Consider the following 23373-nt stretch of genomic DNA (forward strand, 5'->3'; position numbering starts at 1 on the left):
AGATTTCCACAGCTGTTTTCACAAAACATAGTGCTATAATTAGATATATTAAATACTTACCTTCAAATGCTGCTTTTCTAGATCTGAGGTTTTAAGCTGTATCTCTAGATCTTTTAGCTTTTCTTTTAGTTGATCAGGATCTGCCAAAAAAAAAAATTTAGAAAAATTAGACTCAGCTTTTTCCCACTCTTTTCACGATACAGGATTTGTTTTAGAGAATAAAGTTAGAAAGCTTATGAAACTAGAACCTGGAAATACATCATTTTATGGCTGACACACTTTAGGCTGTGACTACTATCTGCCGCCTCTCCCAGGTATGGTAATTCCATAGCAGACTGAGAAAAGGCATCTGTCAGATACTAGAGTTGTAGAGCGTGGTTAATTTTTCACATGGGAGAAACTTGTTTTCCATAGAGAAATTCTAGAGCCAGGAAAATTTGGTAAGTCCTAACAGGACAACAGGAGAATAAGCAGACTCTTAGATAAGGGCTACAACCGTAAGCCAGCCCAACGCCCCTGTTACCCAGCAGCATTGGCCCTTCCATATTTATGGTGAGTTACATGAAAAACGCATTAGGCGGGGTGGATAGCATGAAGGTGATGAAGTCCTGATACTTACGTGGGAAAAGTTCACAACACAGGGGCTTTATTTTATGGATTTCCTCCCCAGAGTTAACATGTCTCTTAATTTTATAATGAGAACCATTGAGCCAATGGTATTTTTGCTTGCCGTCTGCTAGAAACATTTTCTTTAAACACTACCTATAATGTGTGGTATGGTGGTCATTTTATAGCCATTGAAGGGTAAAATTATAAAAGTAATGCAAAAGTTTAACACAACACATTTTCATGAATGGGATTGAGAAGCGTGTTCTGTTAAGGTGTCCTTGAAATGGTCTATAAGTGGAGATGTGAAATATTTTCCTCACCCTTTTATGGAAATAGTCAGCAGAACCCTTCTATCGTCCTTTGGAAGGCAGAGCAAAATTGTACTTTTCAGAGCTCCCCTCACCTTTGCAGAAATATTTGCAGGAAGTGCAAATATTTTTACAGAACTAATTCTTAATCACTGGGATGCTATACTGAGTTGATCGTCTTAATCAGTGGAATGCTATATATTACATAGATTTGGTAATATGTAGCACTTTCCAAAACTTAATGACCACTTGTATTAAAACAGTGCTTTAGAATTTCCAGAGCAGTTTTGGTTTGATTTTGAGTCTTAGCAATCTTTGAAATATAGGTACTGTATCTCTTACAGGCGATAAGGAATATGGGGGTTTAGAAATTCCCTGTCAGGCCCTGGCTGATGTGACTCAGTGGACTGTCAGCCTGCAAACCAAAGGTTTGCTGGTTCGATTCCCAGTCAGGGCACATGCCTGGGTTGCAAGCCAGATCCCCAGTGGGAAGCATGTGAGAAGCAATCACACACTGATGTTTCTCTTCCTGTCTTTCTCCCTTACCCTCTAAAAAATAAAATCTTAAAAAAAAAAAAAAAAAAAATCCCTGCCAGGAGACTGAGGGTTAGAGAAAACTGCCAATGTCGACAGCAGTAAGAGGTCTTTGGTCTGTGTCTAGTCCAGAACACCAAGCTAGACGCTATGAGAGAGACTGTTGAGGGATCATTTTAGTCACAGGAAGTGTAGCATAGTGGTGAATAACAGAATGGAGAGGAACTTCAGAGTTTCCTAGATTTAGGTTTCATCCTGCCTCTCTCACTTCCTACCTGTGGTCACCTTGGGGACAGGTAACCTCTTCAAATATGTTTATCAGAGGTAAGAGAGAAAACAGCACCCACCATACAGGGTTATAAGAATTATAAAATGTTCATAAAGCACTTAGCATATGCACAGTGTATGAAATAGAAACTGTCCAGATATAAATTGGTATAATTCTTTGGCAGAGAATTTGGAATTTCCATCAAGTTTTCAGACATAGACACAGTATAAATAATCGATTCTCATTGTTTATAGTAGTTATGGTCTATAAAGACAGTGAATTAGTAAATATTGAACCATTGCTCTTAGAGGAAATAGGTCGTCTATACTTTAAACATTTAAGTATATTTCAGATTATAATCTTAAATCCTGGAAACAACTTATTCTGGTAGATTCTATTTTGTTTTATAAAAGAGAAAACAAGGTTTAGAAGTGTCAAGTTACTTGCCTCAGGCTGCCCCAATAATTGTCAGATGGGATTTAAATCTAGTCCAACTAGCCCCAGAACCAGAGCTGTTTGCCCTAAGATGCACTGTCCCTTACTGTCGCCATCCTCTGGCCATCTCAGCATGAAAGCTGAAACAAGAATGCACAGCTTCACCTTGTATCTCATCTGGGAAAGTATGGGTCTGAGAAATTTTTCATTGATCTGTGTATATTCATGAAAGTGCCATGAGTACTAATTATAGAGTTACAAGTAAGTTCTAGTGACTAGGTGATTTCACGGATACAGAATCTGCAAATAATGAGGATTAACTTCATTGTGACTGTATATGAGGACTATTCAGGAAGTATCCAGTCATGTAATACGAAAAATAGAGACACTTACTGGAGAAGAGACAAGATATGAGGAACTGTACTTAGAATAATGATGCCTCAGTCCCCTTCAAAGTAGGTATCGTGGGACCTCAATTAGTTCTCCCAGTGTCTCTTCCACTGTTCAAACACTGCAAAATCCTTTGTTGGAACTGCCATTAGGTGCCTCATTGTTTTTTCCTGAATCTCATGGATGGTCTGAAGTCTCCTTCCTATCAAAGGTAATTTTAGTTTTGGGAAAAGCCAAAAGTTGCACAATGTGAAATCTGGGCTATAGAGGGGGGCTGAGTCACCTCGGTGATGTTTCGCCAAAAAACTACAAGACATAATACAGGAGACATGATGCATAAGCGGGTGCATTGTCATGATGAAGCTGCCAATCACCAATTGCCCATAGCTGCGCCATTTCCATTGTATTCCATCTCTCAACCAAAGAAGGACTCTGAGGTAGTACTTATTAACTGTTTGGCCTGGAGGGGTGTGTCAGAGATAGACAACACCCTCTCAATTAAAAAACATAGTTACCATGGTCTTGATTTTGCTGCAACTTTGCCATACTTTCTTCCGGGGTGGAGAATCAGCCTAATTCCATTGGGATGAATGGGCCTTCATTTCTAGATCCCACTCGTAGATAAACACCGTTCATCCCTGGTTATGACCATCTTGAGGAAACCTGGTTCACTAGTATTGGTTTGAATCAAGTCATTAGCAACTCCAACACAATGATAGCTGAAGCTGCAGAATGAATTTTGCCACAGCATTTTTCATGCCAAGATCCTGTATCAATATCTCAGACACAGTAGTTTCTGGAATCCCCAGATTAGCTTCTAGTTCTCACAATGTCAGTCGTCGAGCCTGTACACATTCAACATTCTCAGGTGCTCTGCTCGTTGTAGGCCTTCCAGAACATGGATCACTTTCAACAGATTCTCAACCATCTTTGAAGCGTTTGTGCCATACTTTTATTTGTGCTGCACTCATTGCATCATCCCTGAAAGCCTTCTGAATCATCCCAATAGTTTCCCTACAGGAATGGTCAAGCTTAACACAGAATTTGATGCTGATTCATTGCTCTATTCGTTCGTTTTGAATGCAATGGCCACGCAGTACATATGCTTACTCAACAGTGTCTACCACGCCCACTTACTAATTCAGTGAAGTCATCGTTGTTCATGCATATGCATTCCACTCTCCTTGGCTGCCAGGTTACATGAATGTCACACAAACTGTTCTTGTTATATTAACAATGGCTGGTCTTTTTCCAGACAGAACTTGTATATGCATATACATTATGGATATATGTATATATGCATACCTAAGCACATAGGAACAGGGGAATGACTAGTAATTCTTAATGAGAATGGAAGGGAATAGGATAGACACTCTTTGTAAAAGGAAAAACAATATTTTTACCTACATATGTAGTTTTAAATTAACAAGGTTACAATAACATTTACAATAAAATGTTCAGAGGGTTTAAAAGGGCCTATACTTAAAAACTGGAAGCAACAAACCTAGTATTCATTGTTCAGCACCGTATCCTGATTAAATCAGTAACACCCATATAAAACACAGGGAGAAAAACACTCAGTATTTGCAAAGGGCTTGATGGGAATAATAATATTGCATAGAGGAAGAGACAGCTCCAAAAACTTACATTGGGGATTTGACTTTATAGGAAGGTAGTTATCGGAAATCTGTGAACAAACAATAAAGGCAAATCCTAATTCAAAAACTTGGGTTACCTAAAATGTTATAAAAAATACATTACCATGTAGGGTGCTCTCAGCTCCACTTTGGTCTTTGAGTACTTCTATCTGATGGATTAATTCTGCTTTTTCTTTTTCCAGCTTACTATTGGCTAATCTAGAGCACAATGATAATGTTATTAAAACAAAACAAAACAAAACAAAACAAAAACAGTGCTCCACAAAAATATATGGGCATTTCCTGTGAACTGTGTGAAGTACAGTGCTTAGGAGTCTCTGATACTCATTTATAAAGGCATTGATTTACTTTGACCACTGCACTGCTACCACTCTCAAAAAGAGATCCGGGGATCACAATTTTTCATGTTTTTTTTTTAAATCAAACTTGATGTCATTTTCAAGAGTAGTTTTCCTATACTACATTTAATACATTTTACACTACTAAGAAAGAGTGGAAAAAAAACACCACTACAAACTTGATACCCATATTAGGATCTAGTTTACTGTTTTTTTTTTCCCCACCATCTGTTATATAAAAGGATGATTGGAATTAGAAGGAGAAAATAAGGCTGATAAGCCTTTTAGGTAGCAAGACTGAAAAATCTTACCTCTCTAGACATAGTAAACCTACTTATATTAAAAGATCATAAAAAAGAACGTCACAGGAAGAGATAATGTACCTGAGAATCTGAAGCTCCCGTTGGAGGCCTTGCTCTGTCTCAGCACCCTCAGGGATATGTTTGAGAATCTCGATCTTTGGACACAATGAAAAGTTAGAAGGCAAAATTTGACATGAAAATAATGAGATTTTATAAAGATACACATTTTCAATAAAGCATAATATTAAAAGTTGGGTTTTCAAAAGCACATGAGCACACATCTATCATCTTCTATTCACTATTCCTTCAATAATTATTTATTAACTACTATATGCCAAGCATTGTTCTAGGTATAGAAGACACAGAAATGAAAAAAGCAGGCAAAATCCCTTTCTCCATATTCCCATGCCCTTACATTCTTAGTGAAGAAAAACAAACAATGAGTATGTGATGTGATGTGATAACAGTGTCAGATGGAAGGAAGGGCTATCAAAAAAAGAAAAATAACCCAGGGTAAGAGGATACAGAGTGATGGGAGGTGCCATAGGCTTAGGGAAGGTCTAAAGCACCTACATTTATTTAAACAGAGAAATGAAGTGGGTAAACATCATTCTAAACAAGGGAAACTAGCGCAAGACCCTGAAGCTTGAATGAATTTGATTTGTTCACAGGACGGAAGGTCAATGTGGCTAGAACATCGTGAATGAAGAGAAAGTTAAAATGAAGTTAGGGAGGAAACCAGATGCCAAATTATGTAGGTCCTTTGAGATTATGAAAAGAACTTTACAGTTTTACTGCAGGTAAAGGGGAATGACTGGAAGGCAAAGCTGGGACTGCTATGATTTGCTTTATGGATTTCTTGGAAACTAAGTGGAGAATAGATCAGGGATAGGGAGAAAGTGAAAGGAGGCAAGAGTGGGAGCAGGGAGACCAGTTAGGAGATGATTGCAATATTCAGGTGTGACAGAGCAACCTGGCCTTGACTGGAAGTGATGGAAAGTGTTGAGACATGATCAGATTTAGGATATATTTTGAAAACTGAGCTGACATGATTTAATGAAAAAGATAAGGGGTATGGGAGGAAAAAAAGGAGTTGATGATCCCAGGATTTTGGTTTAAACAAGCAGGAGAGGGGTGGTATCATTCACTTAGATGGGCCTTCCAGGGTAAGAATTAGTCAAGAGTTAATTTTTATCTACATAGAACAATATGAAGGAATGGCTTGAGATATAAAACATTATTTTATCATGTAAATAAAAATTACATTACTTGCCTGTTGCTCGAGGTCTTCGGTATATTTCTTAACTTTTTGTTCTCTCTCTGTTGCTTGTTTTACAAGTTGTTTAAGATCAGTAAGGCTCTGGGTTTTTTTTGCAATATCAGTTTCCAATTCTTTCAATTTGGTTTCATACATTCTAAAAGGATAAAGGAAAATAACTGGTATAGACATGGAAAATAATTTATCTCATTGATTTAAGTCAGTTTAAATTACTGCACTAAAAATAACATTATTATTTCGTTTCTTTTACTCAAATCTTTTGCTACATATTTATTTAGCATTAGATGGCAGCAAGGACTAAGTATCCTCATCTAACAGAGAGGCCAATTAAAAAAGAGGATGTCGGTGTCCCCCAATTCCCCCCATCTAAAACGGCTCTGCTCACCCCAGCCTGTCTCGGCAGTCGGTATGAGGCCTGATATGAATCCCAGCTACAGACCTTAGCAATTTTTTTGGTGTATTTAGAGAGGCTGGAGCCCAAGGGTTAGAACGAGTCTTCTCTCGACCAAGTGGATTCTATTAAGACTTATGTTTTTTTCAAGAGGGTTCACTGAAGGCCTACTATATGCTCACTTACCTGTACCGTTCTCAGATTAATCACATATAAATAATCTAAAAGACAAAGTCATCTTCAACCAAATGTTTTTACATGTCTCAAATGTTTATAAACTTTGTAGTCCCTTTTCACATTAATAATCTTTTCTCCAGGCTCACAGAGCCCTTTTTAGAGAAGGAAGGATAGGGATTATCATTTCCACAGGCACAAAAACTTGAGCTCGCACAAAAAGAATGTAATGTACTTTTGGTCACAGTGAAATTAGGTTTTTTTCCATGGAAACTACTTGGCTCTCTCAAGGAACCCAGGCAAAATAGGCCTTTTAGCAAAACATAAAGCAGAGTCTGGCATGCAGCAAGTACTAAGTATATATCTGCTGAATAAAAGCATCTTAAGGCAACTCAGAATTCTTTGAGGCCATACCTTATCATAGAAAACAAATGAAGAACCAAGAAATCAACTGATAGTGTGTTACTGGTTGTGAGCATCGGCTAGGGTCCAAGCAGACAAAAGAAATGCTTTCTCCCCTTTACACTATCACACTTCATTTCGTTTAACCCCTTCGTTAGCCCTCTGACAGAATTAAGAGAGGGCTAGCGTGGGGAGGAGTGGCTTCTGATTCCTCAGCATATTAGGACAGGAACCAAGGCCCCTCTACCAGGCCTGCCTGGCTACGTGGGCTGCTCTCCGATTATCTGCATCACCTTCTTCTTTCCTCCTTAGACTTGGTTGACAAGAGCCACGTGGAGGGCAGCAGGTCCACTGTAGGACTTGGTGTAGCCTCACAGTGCTAAGGCTCCCATCTCCCTTGCAGTAATGCTGACTGCCACCCCCGCTTTCCTCATGTCCATTCTAAACGGCAGGTGGGCACTGAAAGGAAACTGGGGTTGCATGGACACAGAAAACTCTATGAATATGGGAAGATAAAGATGAGTGTGCTTTTGAAATGGGGCCAGCAGAGGTGAAGAACACAACATAGTACAGGATGACTTCAGTGGGAAAGAACATGAGCAGGATTTCATTGGTCTCTGGATTTCATACTATTTTTAAGCAGCCGCTAACGGTTGGAAATGAGAATGACAGCAAAGCCTTTCACTGACTCGTCAGAGTCATGATGAAGCACTGTGGTAGTGAACATATGAATGTGTACTTGCGAATTCTCATTGCCTCTTTCACAGCCACAAAGTTTGGCAGTCAGAAGTCACACATACCTGTAGCAAAGGTTCATGAAGTGGGAGAAAAGCAAGTGCTGGAAAGCAGAGGCCAATAAGACTAAAGCTGTTGCTGAATTCATCTGCTGGGGTTATGTGAAAAACAAGTTGCTGGGACCACAACACCAAAACCATAGCACAGCCCAGATCCGATATGCTACAGGTGTAACAAAACGGTTCAGTTGTGCCTGGCTTATGCTTGAGGTAGAAAATGAACCCAACAAGAAAGATGAGCTGTAGCTGCACAAGGCAGTGCCCAGGAGGAGTTGGGCAGCATCAGTCGAGCCTCATGGCTGAGAGCAGCTTCATAACGTCCATCTAGCTCCCATGGCCTCAGCCCAGCCCCAGCTCTGCCCTGTCCCGTGTCCTGTCTCCCAAATTAGTTCAGTACTTGAAAGAAGAAAAAGACTCATTGGCAATGCTAGAAAAAAAGGGTAAGCATCATGGTAAAAGAAACCGTTGTTATCAGGAAAGAACTGAGTTAATCTGAATAGTGTCATTCTTTTAAAACAATAATGGCAGAATTACTTATGACTGATTACACTTTGTCGCACATTGTAAATGACTTATTCCTACCTTGTAACAACAATTGATTTCCAGCTCTTGCTGTCAGCACCTTCGAGCTGTGGGCCTCTACTTTCTGCCAACTGTAATCTCTTACCAGTCTCTTCTAGCTGAACTGTCATCTTCTCATTTAATATCTCTAAATTATTCTTGGCTATCCGCAATTTCTCTGCAGCTTCAGTTTCCTATCATTAAAAGCTAATTAGTATATTATGATAAAATGTAATGCTGTTGTCACAGATGCAATATATTCAAAACGTTTACTATAAATTAGAAAATTAAAATAATCTGGAGCACAAATGCTGATTAAAATTCCAATAAAAATCTAGTATTTCTTTATTCTAAAAAAGCAACATAATCATAATTGGAACAACAGATCATTTAAATGAAGTTAGAAAAATATACTTACAAGTATTTTATTCTAGTCATTTCTTTAAATTTGTCATTATATTTGTTTAAGACTGTCATCTTTGTCTATAATATTTACAGAATAATGGATAGTTTATGCCTTTACACATTTAAAAGATGTTCTGACTCTCCATACTTGACAGACCTACTTATAAGCATAAACTATATGTAAATACCACAGATTATTTTCACTAGTAATCATCTACATTCAAAGCATAGTATAACTCTGGCCTCACAGTACATATAGATAGCTAGTTTAAAAATACTAATTTCAATTTAACAACTGGATCATCCCTATAAATAATAATACCTACTTGTCTGAACAAGGAATATATTTTGCTACTTAGAAAGGAATCTTACTGTTCATTTAACAAAACAGTTTCATATACTCCTTATTGCACAGCAGGCATTTTTCTGTCATGTGCATAAATACTAACTCACTTAAACCCTACAGCAGCTCTGTGAAACAGATATACTAATTATTCCAGATTTTATAAATGAGGAAAATAGGGATAGAGAGAGCTTAGTAGCTTCACCTAGTTACCATGGCTAATAAATAGAGCTAGGATATAAATCCCAGCCATGCAGCTTCTATATTACATTATACTGTCTCTTAATTTATTAATTTACTTTCAGTGTTTATCATTGTGAAAGGACGGCTGGAATAAAAACATAATTTCTAAAAGTCTTAATAACTGCTTTGAATGGTCATCAACTTTTTCATTTTTCTGAGATGTATATTAGTTCATTAACATAAAAATAATTATAATCACTAATGAAAGTCATACTTTTTTAAGTTCTTTACGAAGCCGTTCATTTTCAGCCACAATTTTCTCTGTGCCTTTGGTCTTGGATTCATACTGCATGCTCAACTGTCGTCCAAGATGTGCTTTAAGTTTTTCTAATTCAACCTAGCAATAAAAAAAGTTATTAAAACAGTGAAATAAAGTAAAAGATGATCTTGTAAACTTCTAAAGCTTAATCCAAAGTAGTTGTAGAGATCATATTTGATATAATTAGAATTAAAGTCATCCATCTAATAATACTGGTCGTCTACACCACAGGTTCCCAAGCTTGGTTACACATTAGAATGAACTGATGACTTGAAAAAAAAGTTTAAATCACAGTATCTATGGTAGAACCCACCCATGAGGAATTTAATAATCTCAGGATGGGGGTTTAGGCATCTTTATTTCTGGAAAGAGATACAGGTAATTATTTAATGCTGCTAGTGTAAAAACCACTGGTCTTGAAATAATAAAATGACCAAGTGGAGTTACTCTAACTATTCTTAATCTTGTTTCCAATACATTTTTTTCTGTATGTGTAAAATATCTACTGTAGCCATTAAAGCCATTTTGCATAGTTAGAGTGTATTTAAAATATTCCTAAAATGTTAAGAAAAATTCTAACAATAAAATATTCCATGCAAATAGTATTTAAAATATTACCTTTAACTTTTCATTTTCCAGCTCAATATTAGCCATTTTTTCACTGGTCAGGATTCCCGATGCTTTTTTCAACTGTTCATTTTCCCTTTGGACTTTTTCAACTACTTTTTTCATTAAACCAATGGTTTTCTCTAGTTCTGGGATTGTCTTTCCACTTCTACCAGACTACAAAAGAATATATTGACTTTTAATTACATCAAATATTTTAGAAAGTATATTATAAAATATCAATAACATAACAGGCTCATTATTATACTTGCATTATTGATTCCTAACACTTGAAGCCAAAGCTTGTATTACTTCAATTTATCATTATACTAACCCTCTGAGAAAGGAGTTATAATTCTCACTTTACACACAAAAAAGTCATAATTCAGAGAATCTGATACTCCTAAAATCATATAGCTATTTAGTAATAGCTTAAATACTCTTCCCTTGATGTTTGTTTTCCCCTCCTCTCTCTCTATAAAAGCAATGAAAAAATGTCCTCGGATGAGGATTAAAAAAAAAAAAAAAAGAATAGCCATTGATTGAAAATTCAGTTTCTCTCCAATATAAGTAAAAGATACATTTGAGAAATACATAGTATAAAGTTATCAAAAGAGATGGGTCGGCGATTGACATGTTTAACTGCTGATATAGAAAGTTTTTGAACAGTTGAAAAAATGATCTTGTTATTTAGCATTTTAGTCAGTATTCACACAGAAATGAATAACCCTAAAATATAAACTCTTACATAATTTTAATACTGTATACTTTCATAATTAACTTAGATTAAAAAGGTAGAACTAACAAATAGATTTTTATTTACAAAATGAATATTGCTGTCAACAAGATATTTGTCCTGAATATTTCTCTAATTGTAGTCACTATTTTTACCAAATCCATCATTATTTAATACTATTACTTTAAAAATTTTTTGTCCATTATTGCTTTCGCTTGTGCCACTTAACAACATTTGGCCTTGACCTCATAAGCAACTCATTATAAAAATGTAAATGCAAAATACATGGGAAGAATAATATAAGAATACAAAAAAACTGGAAAATATATACAAAGTATTATATTAAAGAGTTGCCATGGACATCATAAAATAATTACATAATGTTAGAATTGGACTAACATTACATAATGTTAGTAGCTACCTCAATGAACAGAAAGATGATTCTTGAAAGTTAAATGTTTTCAAGGTGTGGAGGGATATGCAACAGCAACAACAATGACAAAAAGAGATGATGTGGAGTACCAGTGAAATAAAATGCATTTGAGGTTGGCAGATAATAAAATACATTAACTTGAAACATGGAGAAAAGCTTAATAATGTTTTATATTGTGGATGCAGCAAAATAAAAACTGAAACTGTAGGCACTAACTAGTAAAGTCATATCACTACTGTTATGAAATATCCAAATTTACTTTTTTATTTCCTGCTTAGCACTTCTGAAACCAAAACAAATATATGGGATATTCTCCCATACTCACCCCTCTAACATGACCAAGTTTCCGCTCAAGTTCTACTTTCTCTTTTTTAATAAATTCACACATTTCCTTCAAATCTCTTACTTGATTCTGTAAGATTAAAGCAAACGTGTAGCATAGCTATAGTCACTGGAAAGAAAAGACTAACAATTCATCTGGACTAGCAATTTCCATAACTGGATGGCCAATCTAAACAAGGAGGATTTTGAACTAAGACATATGTTGGATTAAAGTGCGAGGCCTATCCAGAAGGTATCCAGCTATGTACTAGAAAAATACAGGCATTTATTGAAGAAAACAGAAGATACAAGAAACATTAGATGTAAGACAATGACTCCCCTTCAAAGTAGGCATCTTGGGACCTCACACAGTTCTCCTAACACCATAAGCTACCCCATCATATTTTCCTGAATCTCTTCGACAGTCTGAAATCTCTTCCCTTTCAAAGGTGATTTTAGTTTTGGGAAAGGCCAGAAGTCCCACGGTGCCAAATGTGGACTGCAGTAGGGCTGAGTCACCTGGGTGATTTGATGTTTCACCAAAAAACTGCATGAGACATGATGCATGAGTGGGCGCATTTTCGTGATGAAGCTGCCAATCACCAGGTGCTCATAGCTATGGCCTTCTGAATCATCTGACTAGTTCCCAGCTTCATGCAAATGTTCAAGCTTCATGCAAAATTTGATGCAGATTCATTGCTCTACTCACTAAGTCATTTAGCCACACAGTACCCATGCTTACTTAATGACGTATACTGCCCCACCGAATAGTACAGTGAAGTCATCACTGTTCACGCATGTACATTCCAGTCCACTCTCCTTGGATGCCAGGTTATGTCAATGTTGCACAAACTATTCTTGTTATATTAACAATGGCTGGATTTTTTCCAGACATATCTTGTATATAAATATAAGAGTATTCTGTATATAAATTTCAAGAAATATTTTCCACATTTTTGCATTAATGTACAATATAAACTGGAGTTTAGGATGCTGAATTTAACTGTCCCATAAATTATATATGTACATCCTTATGGTAGGGAGAAAGAGACAACTGAACTTCTAACACTGGCTCTAACAGTGTAAATATCAGAACAAGAAGCAGAAAATATATGATTAACTATATGATTACTTGTGGAATTAACAGCTTGCTAATAATGTAGGTCAAAAAACAGAAATGAAACAATTAACCAGACATGGAAAAAAAAAGAAAGATTCTCATAAATAGGATAAGATTTGGAAAACCAAAGAAAAACTTTTTACAAACATCAAAATAAATGAAATTTCAAAAGGAGACAATTATCCTAATATATTTTTAATTTAAAGCCTTTATTTGCTTTAAAGATATCCTGGTATTTTAAAGTGTGACAACTGTTAATGATATACCAACCATCCTCTTACCTCAGAACATTTGAACTTGCTATTTATGTTGTTTAGAAATTCTTCCAGCATTAGCAGGACCCACTTCCTTATCTGTCCCCTAGCTCTCTGCTAAAATATTAGTTTATTAAGAAAGGCTTTCCCCTACTACTGTATTTTAAATAGCAATTCCTCACACCTTCACTTAATGGGCACATACCCTCTTCCCGCCAACCATGCTTTTTCTCCTTAGTACTTAAGCTGGCATACCATATATTAACTTGTTTATCAGTCTTCACTAGAATGTAAGTTCTGAGTCCAAGAATTTTTTTTTCATTGTTATTTCCCAGCACCTAGAAGAGTGCTTGATACAAAATAGGCTCTCAACAGTTAATTGTTGAATGAACAAATGTAGAAAGTATAGCATTACCATGATATTTTTATGAATATGAGTTTTTGATTTCTTCATAAACTAATATGGTAAACAAAACAATTAAATAGAGAGAAAAAGATGTTCAGGCATTAGATTACCTAACTATAGTAAAAAACATTAAATTTACCTTCAACCTTGGCAAATCTTTATTTGCTTGTTCCAGCTGAAATTTTAGCTCAATATTTTCAGATGACAACTTCAAGTTTTCCCTCTGAAGCTCCTGTTCTCTTTGCCAATGATCATCTGACTCTATTTCTGAAGTCTTCAGGAAGATAGTTAGGAATATTTTTAAGATTTACTAAATAAAAACTTCAAAAGACATACTGAATAAGGAAACATTATGTTAAGATGGAACATTTTTCCTCAAAGGAATATGAAAAATTGGAGAGCTCTGAATAAAACAACCAAAAATAAATAAGAATATAAAATTTGCAGGAGAAAAAGTAATAAAATATATTTTAATTAATATTCAAAGCAAAGTCAAGTAAGAATAACTTAACAATGTCCACATATATATTTAAATTTTTTTCAGTCTAAAAATAAAGTATGTTTATTATCTGTTATCGACTGTTTTATATCCCACCCGTACCCCACTCACAAATTCAATGTGTTCAAATCCAGACTCCCAATACCACAGAATGACCTTATTTGGAGACAGGGCCTTTTCAGAGAAAATCAAGTTAAAAATAAGGTCATTAGGGTCACCCCTAATTCAGTGACTGGTGTTCTTATACAAAAAGGAAATCTGGACTCAGAAATGGAACGAAGAGAAACAATATGAAGACAGAGGGAGAAGATGGCCATGGAAAGATAATGAGAGAGGTCTGGAACAGACACTTCCCTCACCGCCTAGAGAAGGATTTAACCCTCCTGATGCCTTGGTTTTGGACTCCGGCTTCTAGAACTATGAGGAAAAAATTATGTTGTTTCAGCCATCAAACCTGTGGTGCTTTATTATGGTAGCCATAGCAAATAATATGCCCAGGCCTACAGAAAGAAGTGCCTCAATTCCTTGATCAAAAGTAATCACTCCCTCCTCAGTAACACTATATTTGCATATCTCTTGGCATCAGTTCATGTTGGGTTATTATTTATGTTCATTTTTACTTCTCATTCTAAATGACAGGTTATTTGAAAGAGAAACCTGTGCTTGGTTACTTTTTTCTGTAAAATGGGAAGTTTCAAATTCTTAATTACTTATTATCCAGTTGAAAAAAAAGAACCATTATAAACCTGAAAAAATAAATGAAATAAGAATTAATTTTCATCTACTTTCTCTTAACATTTAAATGTTTGATTTTAGTCGATGTTTTGAGGATGTAGGTGCCTGAAATATCTTAGGTGGAAAGGATAGAGAAAAAAAGATAAATGCTGTTTGATTGCAATTGAGAACAAACTCGTCTTTCTGTGTACTATAACATAAACTGTCCCAAAATAGTGTGTACATAAGAGAGTTCATAAACTGTAGAGTTAGGATATTAGGCCTGCATTTAAATTCTTTTCTGCATCTTCCTGATCACTAGATATGTTACTTATTCTATGCACTTCTCATGTAAATTATGAATAATACCTTGCAAAATATTGTGGATATTTAATGTAGGCAAACTCTACATTTATAGGTACATAGATAGCAATAAGCTCACTTTTCTCATTACAAAAAAGTATCTTTATAATACATGGCAAAAAAGCCATTAAAGGAACTTGTTATATATGTCAGAATGTCAGACAGCATCATAACAAATTTTCATTGATATTATTTACTGTATAAAATTTTACTTGCAATGAGATTTTATAGCATGGTACATTACAAATTTCTAAGGTGATTTCTAGCCTAGATGGAGGTGTAGCTAGAAACACTTCACTTCCTCACACAATCCAAAGAAGGATAACAACCAATTTAAAAACAAAAAACAACCAGAACTGCCAGAAAATCAAACTGCATGGAAATCCGACAACCAAGGAGTTAAGGAAGAAACATTCATCCAGACCAGTAGAAGGGGCACAGATGGGGAGCCAGGGTGGAGAGGACGCGAGGCAGTGGCTGGTAGATAGGATTTCCCACATTTGTGTGCCGACACACCAGGAGGAACAACTGGGGAATGAGAGAGACTGTGCCATCCAGGGTTCCAGTGAGGGGAAATAAAGCCTCAAAACCTCGGGCTGTAAAAATCTGTGAGGGTTGAGGTGGCAGGGGAAACTCCTAGTCTCATAGGAGAGTCTGTTGGAGAGACCCATGGGGTCCCATAACATACACGAACCCACCAACCTAGGAATCAGCCCCTGAAAGGGCACAATCCACTTATGGGAAACGAGGGAAGTCACAGAAAGTGGGGTGAGAGTCAAGCACGCTAGCAAGTGGCATTGTTCACTCTCTGACCTCTCCCAACATACAGTACCACAATGCAGCTAAGTGGGTTACTCAGCCCTGGCAATACCTAAGGCTCTGCTCCTTACAACGTAACAGGTACACAAAGACTAAGAAATATGGCCCAAAAGGAAGAACATATCAAAACTCCAGAACAAGAACTAAGTGACGAGGAGAGAGCCAACTTATCAGATGCAGGGTTCAAAACAATTGTAATCAGGATACTCACAGAAATTATTGAGTTTGGTCACAAAAAGATGGAAGAAATGAAGGCTATACGAAGTGAAATAAAGAGCCCTGGCTGGTGTGACTCAACAGATTGAGTGCCGGCCTTTGAAACAAAGTGAAATAAAGGAAAGTATATAGGGAACCAAGATTGAAGGAAAGGAAATTAGGACTCAGATCAACGATTTGGAACAAAAGGAAGAAATAAGTATCCAACTGGAACAGAATAAAGAAACAAGAGTTCAAAAAAATGAGGAGAGGCTTAGGAACCTCTGGGACAACTTTAAACGTTCCAACATCCAAATCATAGGGGTGCCAGGAAGTGAAGAGGAAGAGCAAGAAATTGAAAACTTATTTGAACAAATAATGAAGGAGAACTTCCCCAGTCTAGTGAAGGAAATAGACTTCCAGGAGATCCAGGAAGCTCAGAGATCCCAAACAAGTTGGACCCAAGGAAGCACACACCAAGGCACATCATAATTACATTACCCAAGATTAAAGGTAAGGAGAGAATCTTAAAAGCAACAAGAGAAAAGGAGGCATTTACCTACAAAGGAGTTCCTATAAGACTATCTGCAGAGTTCTCCAAAGAAACCTTGCAGGTAAGAAGGGGCTGGCAAGAATTATTCAAAGGCAAGGACCTACATCCAAGATGACTCTATCCAGCAAAGCGATCATTTAGAATGGAAGGGCAGGCAAAGTGCTTCCCAGATCAGTTCAAGTTAAAGGAGTTCATCATCACCAAGCCCTTATTATATGAAATGGTAAAGGGACTTAGAAAAAGATTAAAATCTTGAACAGTAAAATGACAACAAACTCACAACTATCAACAACTGAACCTAAAAAAAACAAAAACAAAAACTAAGCAAACAATGAAAACAGGAACAGAATCACAGAAATGGAGATCACATGGAGGACTGTCAGTGGTGGGGGGCATGGAGGGAAAAGGTACAGGGAATAAGCAGCATAAATAGTAGGTGCAAAATAGACAGGGAGAGGTTAAGAATAGTGTAGGAAATGGAGAAGCCAAAGAACTTACATGGACATGAACTAAGGGGCAATGGTAGGGGGTGGCGGGATGCACAGTGGAGGGGGATAAAGGGGAGAAAGAACTGGGACAACTGTAATAACAGAATCAACAAAACAGACCTCAAATATATAAAAAAAGAAATTTCTAAGGTGAAACAAACACCTCTCAAGTGTCTTATTTTTTGTTAGTTATCTAATATACTCATTTTGAGTGAGCACCAATGGAAAAACAAGGAATACTTAAGTGAATTAGGAAATGAATAGCTACTAATTTTGTCAGAACTAGTCAAATCTAGAGTTTAAGAAGTTTATTAATAGTTGATATTTTTTACAAATTCTTCTAATTTTTTTTTTCCATTTGTACATATGTATACTACTTGCTATAAGAAAACTCAGCTAACAAAGAAATAAAGGACTGTCATGTCCTCAAACCTGGAGCCCGCCATTTCTCGGCTGGACTGGTACATCAGTCCCAGAGTTTGCCTGGACAGCCTCCTCAGCACATGGATTCACTGCAGCAGCAGTTGTGGCAGAATCATGTTCCTCCCCGGGAGATTCTTCTGGATCCATAATGTGACTTACATCTTCAGCTATGTGTCCTTTTCCTTTCTCATTCTTGCCTAGGTCATTCTCTTCCTTGATTTTATATTCCTGCTTATTATTTTCACAACAGTCTTGATCAACTTTGTCAATTTCAGGATCTGGGTCATTTTCAAAACTGGAGTTAAAATCTGCCAAGGTACTATTATTTAGCCTAAATGTACTTGATTTATTGTTTGGTCTTGCCTCTGTTATATTTAACTCAGTAGGATCTACAATATCTTCTGCTTTGTGTTTTTCTTTGTTACTGGAATACTGTAGAATATTTCTAGGTTTCTCATGATATAAGTTGTCACTGGCATCTATTACCTTCCCATTTTTGATTCTGAGCACTTTTAGGCTTTTTTTTTTGTTCCTGTGTAAAGTACTCTTTCTGTGAAAAACACTGTGCCCATATTTATTAACACTGGTAGAAAGAGTAGAAAGTGTAGTTGCATCATGTAACAGACTCTGCTTGAAGCAGAAGAAAGAGAAGAAACATGAAAAGAAAAGAAAAGAAAAAAGAATAACAAACATATACACACTAAGTGACTTAAAATAAGATACAACAAACAATTCTTCATTATTGACTCTTCATAAAGAAAACTAGAAACATATCACACGTTTATGGAAATAATGCAATAACATATTTTCCTATTTTATCTAATTGTGTATTCTTGCCACAGCAAACTCGTATTAATAACATTTAAAATCTTTAGGAATCATTCGTAATGAAGTTCTATGTGAAGCATAAGAATTTTAAGTTTACTGTTATTATATAAAAAGAATTAAAGAAGTTAAAATACATCAGTAACTATTAAAAATAAAAGTTTAATTATTGCATTAATATTAAGGACCGCAATCTACTTGTTTTGGCCAGATAAAGGTAAAAATTGATTTCATTTCTAAACTTTAATGTGAAAAAAGTGAAAAGGATAGATGTACACTTACTGAAGTCCTGGAATAGGTATCCTTTGAAGACTGTTTTTCTAAAGCATGAAGTTTTTCTTGGAGATATCTATTTTGTAAACGTAAATCTTCTATAACAGAATCTCGAGGAAGAGCTTGGTGGGTCCTATGAACAATCACAGACTCTTCATTATGCAAATGTCAACTTTCCACTGTTTTATTATATTAAAATACAGGAAAGAAAGAGAATATATAATGTATTTATTGGCATTATATTTATTTTAAATTAAAAAAAACTTTAAGAGTTTATGAAAATTAAATTAGGACATGACTATTTAAATTATAAAATGATCCTCTACAGAGGATTCATGGCAGGCCTCCTTTAAAGTATGTGTTAAAACGTAAAGTTTGATTTTCAGAATTATATTAACATTTTTAAAGAACATGCATCTATTTATATGAAATTATATAAGAAAGATGAATTAAAATACCCACTTTAAAAAACATATATAATAACTTCAAAATATCCATGTGCATCTCAAACAAGACAAGGAATTAAAAAGGCTCTTGGTGGTGCCATATAATAATCTGTAACTTCAAGTCTACACTCATCTGTCTGCCCTACGAGATCCTCCATAATCTGGTACAACCACACCTATTAAACCTAATTGTTCCGGAGTCTCCCTTTACTAAAGCAAACAAACCCATTCTTACCCACACATGAAAGATTCACTCCTGCCTCTATGTCTCTGCTGGGGTTCTGCTTTCTTGGAATGCCCTTCCTCCCTTTAATATCTAAATTTGAGTCATAAAACTCAGAAAGTTACTCTTGCACTAGGAGAAAAGACAAGTTTACCTTTTACAGAGTCTTATCATTACTTCAGCCAACAAAGATTCACATGATTAAGGAAAAAAGAACAATTAAACCTCTAAAAGTATTAGAAGGTTTCAAAACAAAATATTTTGATTCCTGTAAAAACTGCAAAGGAGAATCAAAGGGTTCAGCTTAGTTTTTGCTCTGAATATATATTTAGACTAAGGAAAAAAAAAAAAAAGAGGGAAGAAGCCACTCTAGGACCAGATAGTAACTATAAATAGATGTTAATAAAAAAAAAAAAAATTCTTCAATCACATTTTCCTTCTCCATCAAGTGAAATTCTGAAGGATTTAAGAAACCATGACTTTATTTTTTTTTGATTAAAATTGTTTTAATTTATAGATCCAATATAGGAGATTTCTGCAAGTAATAGAATATACAAGGGATATGGCTTAAACAGTAAGATTTGTATCTTATATAACAAGAAGTCAGCAGGAGGCCGTTCTGGGGATTGTGCAGGCAGCCAGGTGATATAAGCAAGAACCCCGGCTCTGTGCACTTTCCTTGAGAAACCATGACTTTAGAAGGAAAGCACTTGGTATTTAAGTTTGCAGTTCATGAGTGTTCTTATAAAGGAGTTCAACTTCATGTGTACATACTACATTAATACTGACATAATAGTATATGTTAATAAAGAAGCACTAATGGTAATTTTTAAAGAATAAATAGAAAGGAAAACAAAATAGAATAAAAAGAATGGTAAGTATCCTCATCTCTAAATGTTGCAGGTAGGTACCAGACTTTGACAATGATCATTTAACATGATTCCATATCAAACCTAATCTATGTTAATCTTAGAAGAAATGAGTGAAATAGAAAGTTATAAATAGTTTTAATTGCTGTTGTTGGGACATAATTTTATTTTTCTTTGCATTAACATGACTATTATCAGAAGACAAAACTTGGAAAAAGACAGCGAAACAAGAAAATCTCAAAGGCTCTGCTAAAAAAAATGACCCTGAGCGTTCTGGGTCTAGGCACAATGCAGTAAACACATCCAAAGTTTTCTCTCCCAAATGCAAGGAGCATGTACTTGAGGACTTTGAAAAGTAAACAGCTTACAGATTGGGACAAACTACCAGAATGTGAAGTATCAGCAAACAGGTGGTGAATTTATATTTTCTTTCCCTCTGGTTTTTATCCACTTGAACACAACATTGCTTGAAATAATAAAGTGAGTGTTAACACTAAGGAAGAGAGCTCTAGGTAAACTTTCAAGTTCTAGAACCAAGTACAAATATTCTTCATTCTTTCTTCTATCTATTCTTTTATGCCTCAACCTTCAAGCAATCCCATAGACAGTGGAGGCAGAGACAGCAATGGGAATCCATAGGTGGCTAAATGATTAGAGAGGGAAATGATCTCCAATTAGTAGCCAGCTGTGATTGGTAAGGCAGTAGGGTGAACACAGTCCTCCTACCTCCCCTCACCCCCTCTCTGTCCTCCTGTTTGCTTGGCTGCAGATGTACACAATTGCTGAAGTGCACAGGATGACAGGGTACAAAAGTGCCAGTTTTGGTTCAAAGTACCTAAAGAGAGAGTATTAAGGAGATCGCAGGAAGAAAGAAGCTCAAACAACTATACAGTTGTTTATGAACTTCTGGGCTCACCTTTATGGATCTGATCCCATTCAGAACACCAAAGACTCTGAGAGCCAAACTAACAGAGAGAAGACAGACCACGTATAAGACTGTCAACTGGGAGGTACGCGAGCAGGACAGATCCCAATGACACTGTAAAGGCTTTGAAACAGAACTTGTATCGGACTCATAGCCCACAGAAAGCAAGTTGGAACTTGGGGCCTAAATCTATCCAGACTAACTGCCTGCTAAAACAAAAATAACTACATTTTTCCATAGAATTTAACCAAGATCCAGAATTTCACAACATAATATTCAAAAGTTCAAGAATATAATCCAAAATTATGTGACATACAGAGAAACAGGAATATCTCAACTCAGAAGGAAAGACAATCAACAGAACCTAAGCTTAAAATAACATGTTTATTATACCAGTTTCTATGGGTCAACGAGTTTCTTTCATTAAAACTGATAGCCCATTTCCATGTAATAGCTTACCTCATATATGATATGTCATTTTCTAAGTCAAGATTTCTCTTTTTTAATTCTTCCAACTCTTTTTCATATTCTAAAGCTCGCACTCCCACAACTTGGTTAACAGTCATGCCAGTTGTTTTTAGTTTCCTCTGCAAAGTAAGTTTCTCTTTATCAGCCCTGTGGGATTTAATAGAGAACCATGAAAATATACCATTCACTGTTTGGCTTGTTCAATTTCTTAAACTGCAGGTTACTCACTGCAAGACCAAAATACAAAAATCAGATTACTCTGCATTTTCTGTGAGCTAAAATTTTAAATATAGGAACTCCATTTATAAATTGTTAAAATATATTTAAAACACATTTTTAAGAAAGAAAATAAAATCATAGATAATAAATTATCATTAAAGCTAGAGAATTTCTTATATTACCAAGTATAATGAAACTATATAACTTCCAGGTAAATTAAAGACTCTACACATAATTAATTAGGTTTAAATTAAACTCACTTGGCAAAAAGATCCTTCAAAGTATTCAACTGCTTTGTTAGAATATAGATTTCTCCCTCTTTCTCTTTTAACTTATTTCGAATTCCCTCTATTTTGCTTTGCCATTTTTTACCTTCTTCCCACCTAATTAATTCTTCTCTAGCACTCTGTAAATAATAAAGGAGGAAGAAAATTACCAATATTGTTTTAAATTTCATTTTAAGAATTATCAATTACAGTTTACTACAAAAATGGTAAAACAATACTTCCTAGAAAGTAAGTAAATAGCTCCTAACTTTTACAATTTTTAGTCACGCCAAACTATTAGCAAAAATGCCCTTCAGTTTAAGTATTCTGTATTTTCTACCTCGACAAATAAAATTCTGGGGAACAGTCTGAACTAATGCACACACCCTTACAGTCTTTACATGAAGATTTTGATATAGATGGTCATGGCTACAGCAAGCTTGTAACAAAGAATCCACAATATATGTATAGATGGCCAACCCAATTCTGTTACCCCCATAGCAATAGCCTAGCATCAGGGCCCCTTCAAATCTTCAATAAACATTACTTTTCTTATTCAACAAATATTTATTTATTGCTAGTCATGTGCCAAGTACTACTTTAGGTACTAAGAATAGAAGCAATAAATAAACCAAGCAAAAATATCTATCTTCCTGAATACTACGGTCCAGTTTCTGTTGGTTGGGTGGATGGATTAGGGAAAGGGAGCAAAATAAAGAGAAAAAAAAAAAACAAGATAAATATTGTGGTTATGTTAGTGTGGTAAGTGCTAAAATGGGGGTGGGAGACAGGGAGGGAATTCAGGCATTTTAGGGATTGGTGTCAAGGCTTGTTACAATTGAGATAAAGTGTCCAGGAAAGTACAGAACAGTCCATGTACTGCACAAGTTTCAGATGCCCTACTGGACATTCACATAGTTAAAAATTCTGCTCACAAATGTGTGAGCTAAGAATTTACATCTTCATTCTACCAAGTAATTTTTAGTGCTTTTTCTATGTAGTAAATTTTCTAGGAATACAACAGCTGTATAAAATGAAAATCTGTAAACATCATTTTGCTGACAATTGTATCAACAACTGTTTACCATTTTAGAAATGAAATTATAAATGGAAATGCCATTGTGATATACTAGCTGCCAACAGAATATGTTTGTATCAGATTGCATTTGTTGCTTTGAATTCTTATTAACACAACCTAAAGGTGCAAGGGTAAGGCTACTTCATTATGTTTTCTAG

General features: G+C 35.7%; 1 protein-coding gene across 1 annotated transcript in view; it reads right to left on the reverse strand.

Annotated features, from left to right (window-relative positions):
• The window catches only part of CEP290 (centrosomal protein 290), a 95873-nt gene that overhangs the window by 1264 nt on the left and 71236 nt on the right, over window positions 1-23373 (reverse strand). Inside the window, exons 40-52 of the mRNA XM_054580176.1 lie at window positions 22132-22277; window positions 21644-21799; window positions 18731-18854; window positions 17633-18253; window positions 13709-13843; window positions 11794-11880; window positions 10312-10476; window positions 9649-9771; window positions 8465-8637; window positions 6116-6257; window positions 4924-4997; window positions 4306-4400; window positions 61-140 (exon numbers count right to left, since the gene is read on the reverse strand). Coding sequence (XP_054436151.1) covers window positions 61-140; window positions 4306-4400; window positions 4924-4997; window positions 6116-6257; window positions 8465-8637; window positions 9649-9771; window positions 10312-10476; window positions 11794-11880; window positions 13709-13843; window positions 17633-18253; window positions 18731-18854; window positions 21644-21799; window positions 22132-22277 — 2121 coding nt within the window. The remainder of the gene's footprint in view (window positions 1-60; window positions 141-4305; window positions 4401-4923; window positions 4998-6115; window positions 6258-8464; window positions 8638-9648; window positions 9772-10311; window positions 10477-11793; window positions 11881-13708; window positions 13844-17632; window positions 18254-18730; window positions 18855-21643; window positions 21800-22131; window positions 22278-23373) is intronic.

Source organism: Pteronotus mesoamericanus, unplaced genomic scaffold, assembly GCF_021234165.1.
Source record: "Pteronotus mesoamericanus isolate MK-2021 breed Mesoamerican mustached bat unplaced genomic scaffold, CSHL_Meso_final contig_56, whole genome shotgun sequence".
Lineage (NCBI taxonomy): Eukaryota > Metazoa > Chordata > Mammalia > Chiroptera > Mormoopidae > Pteronotus > Pteronotus mesoamericanus.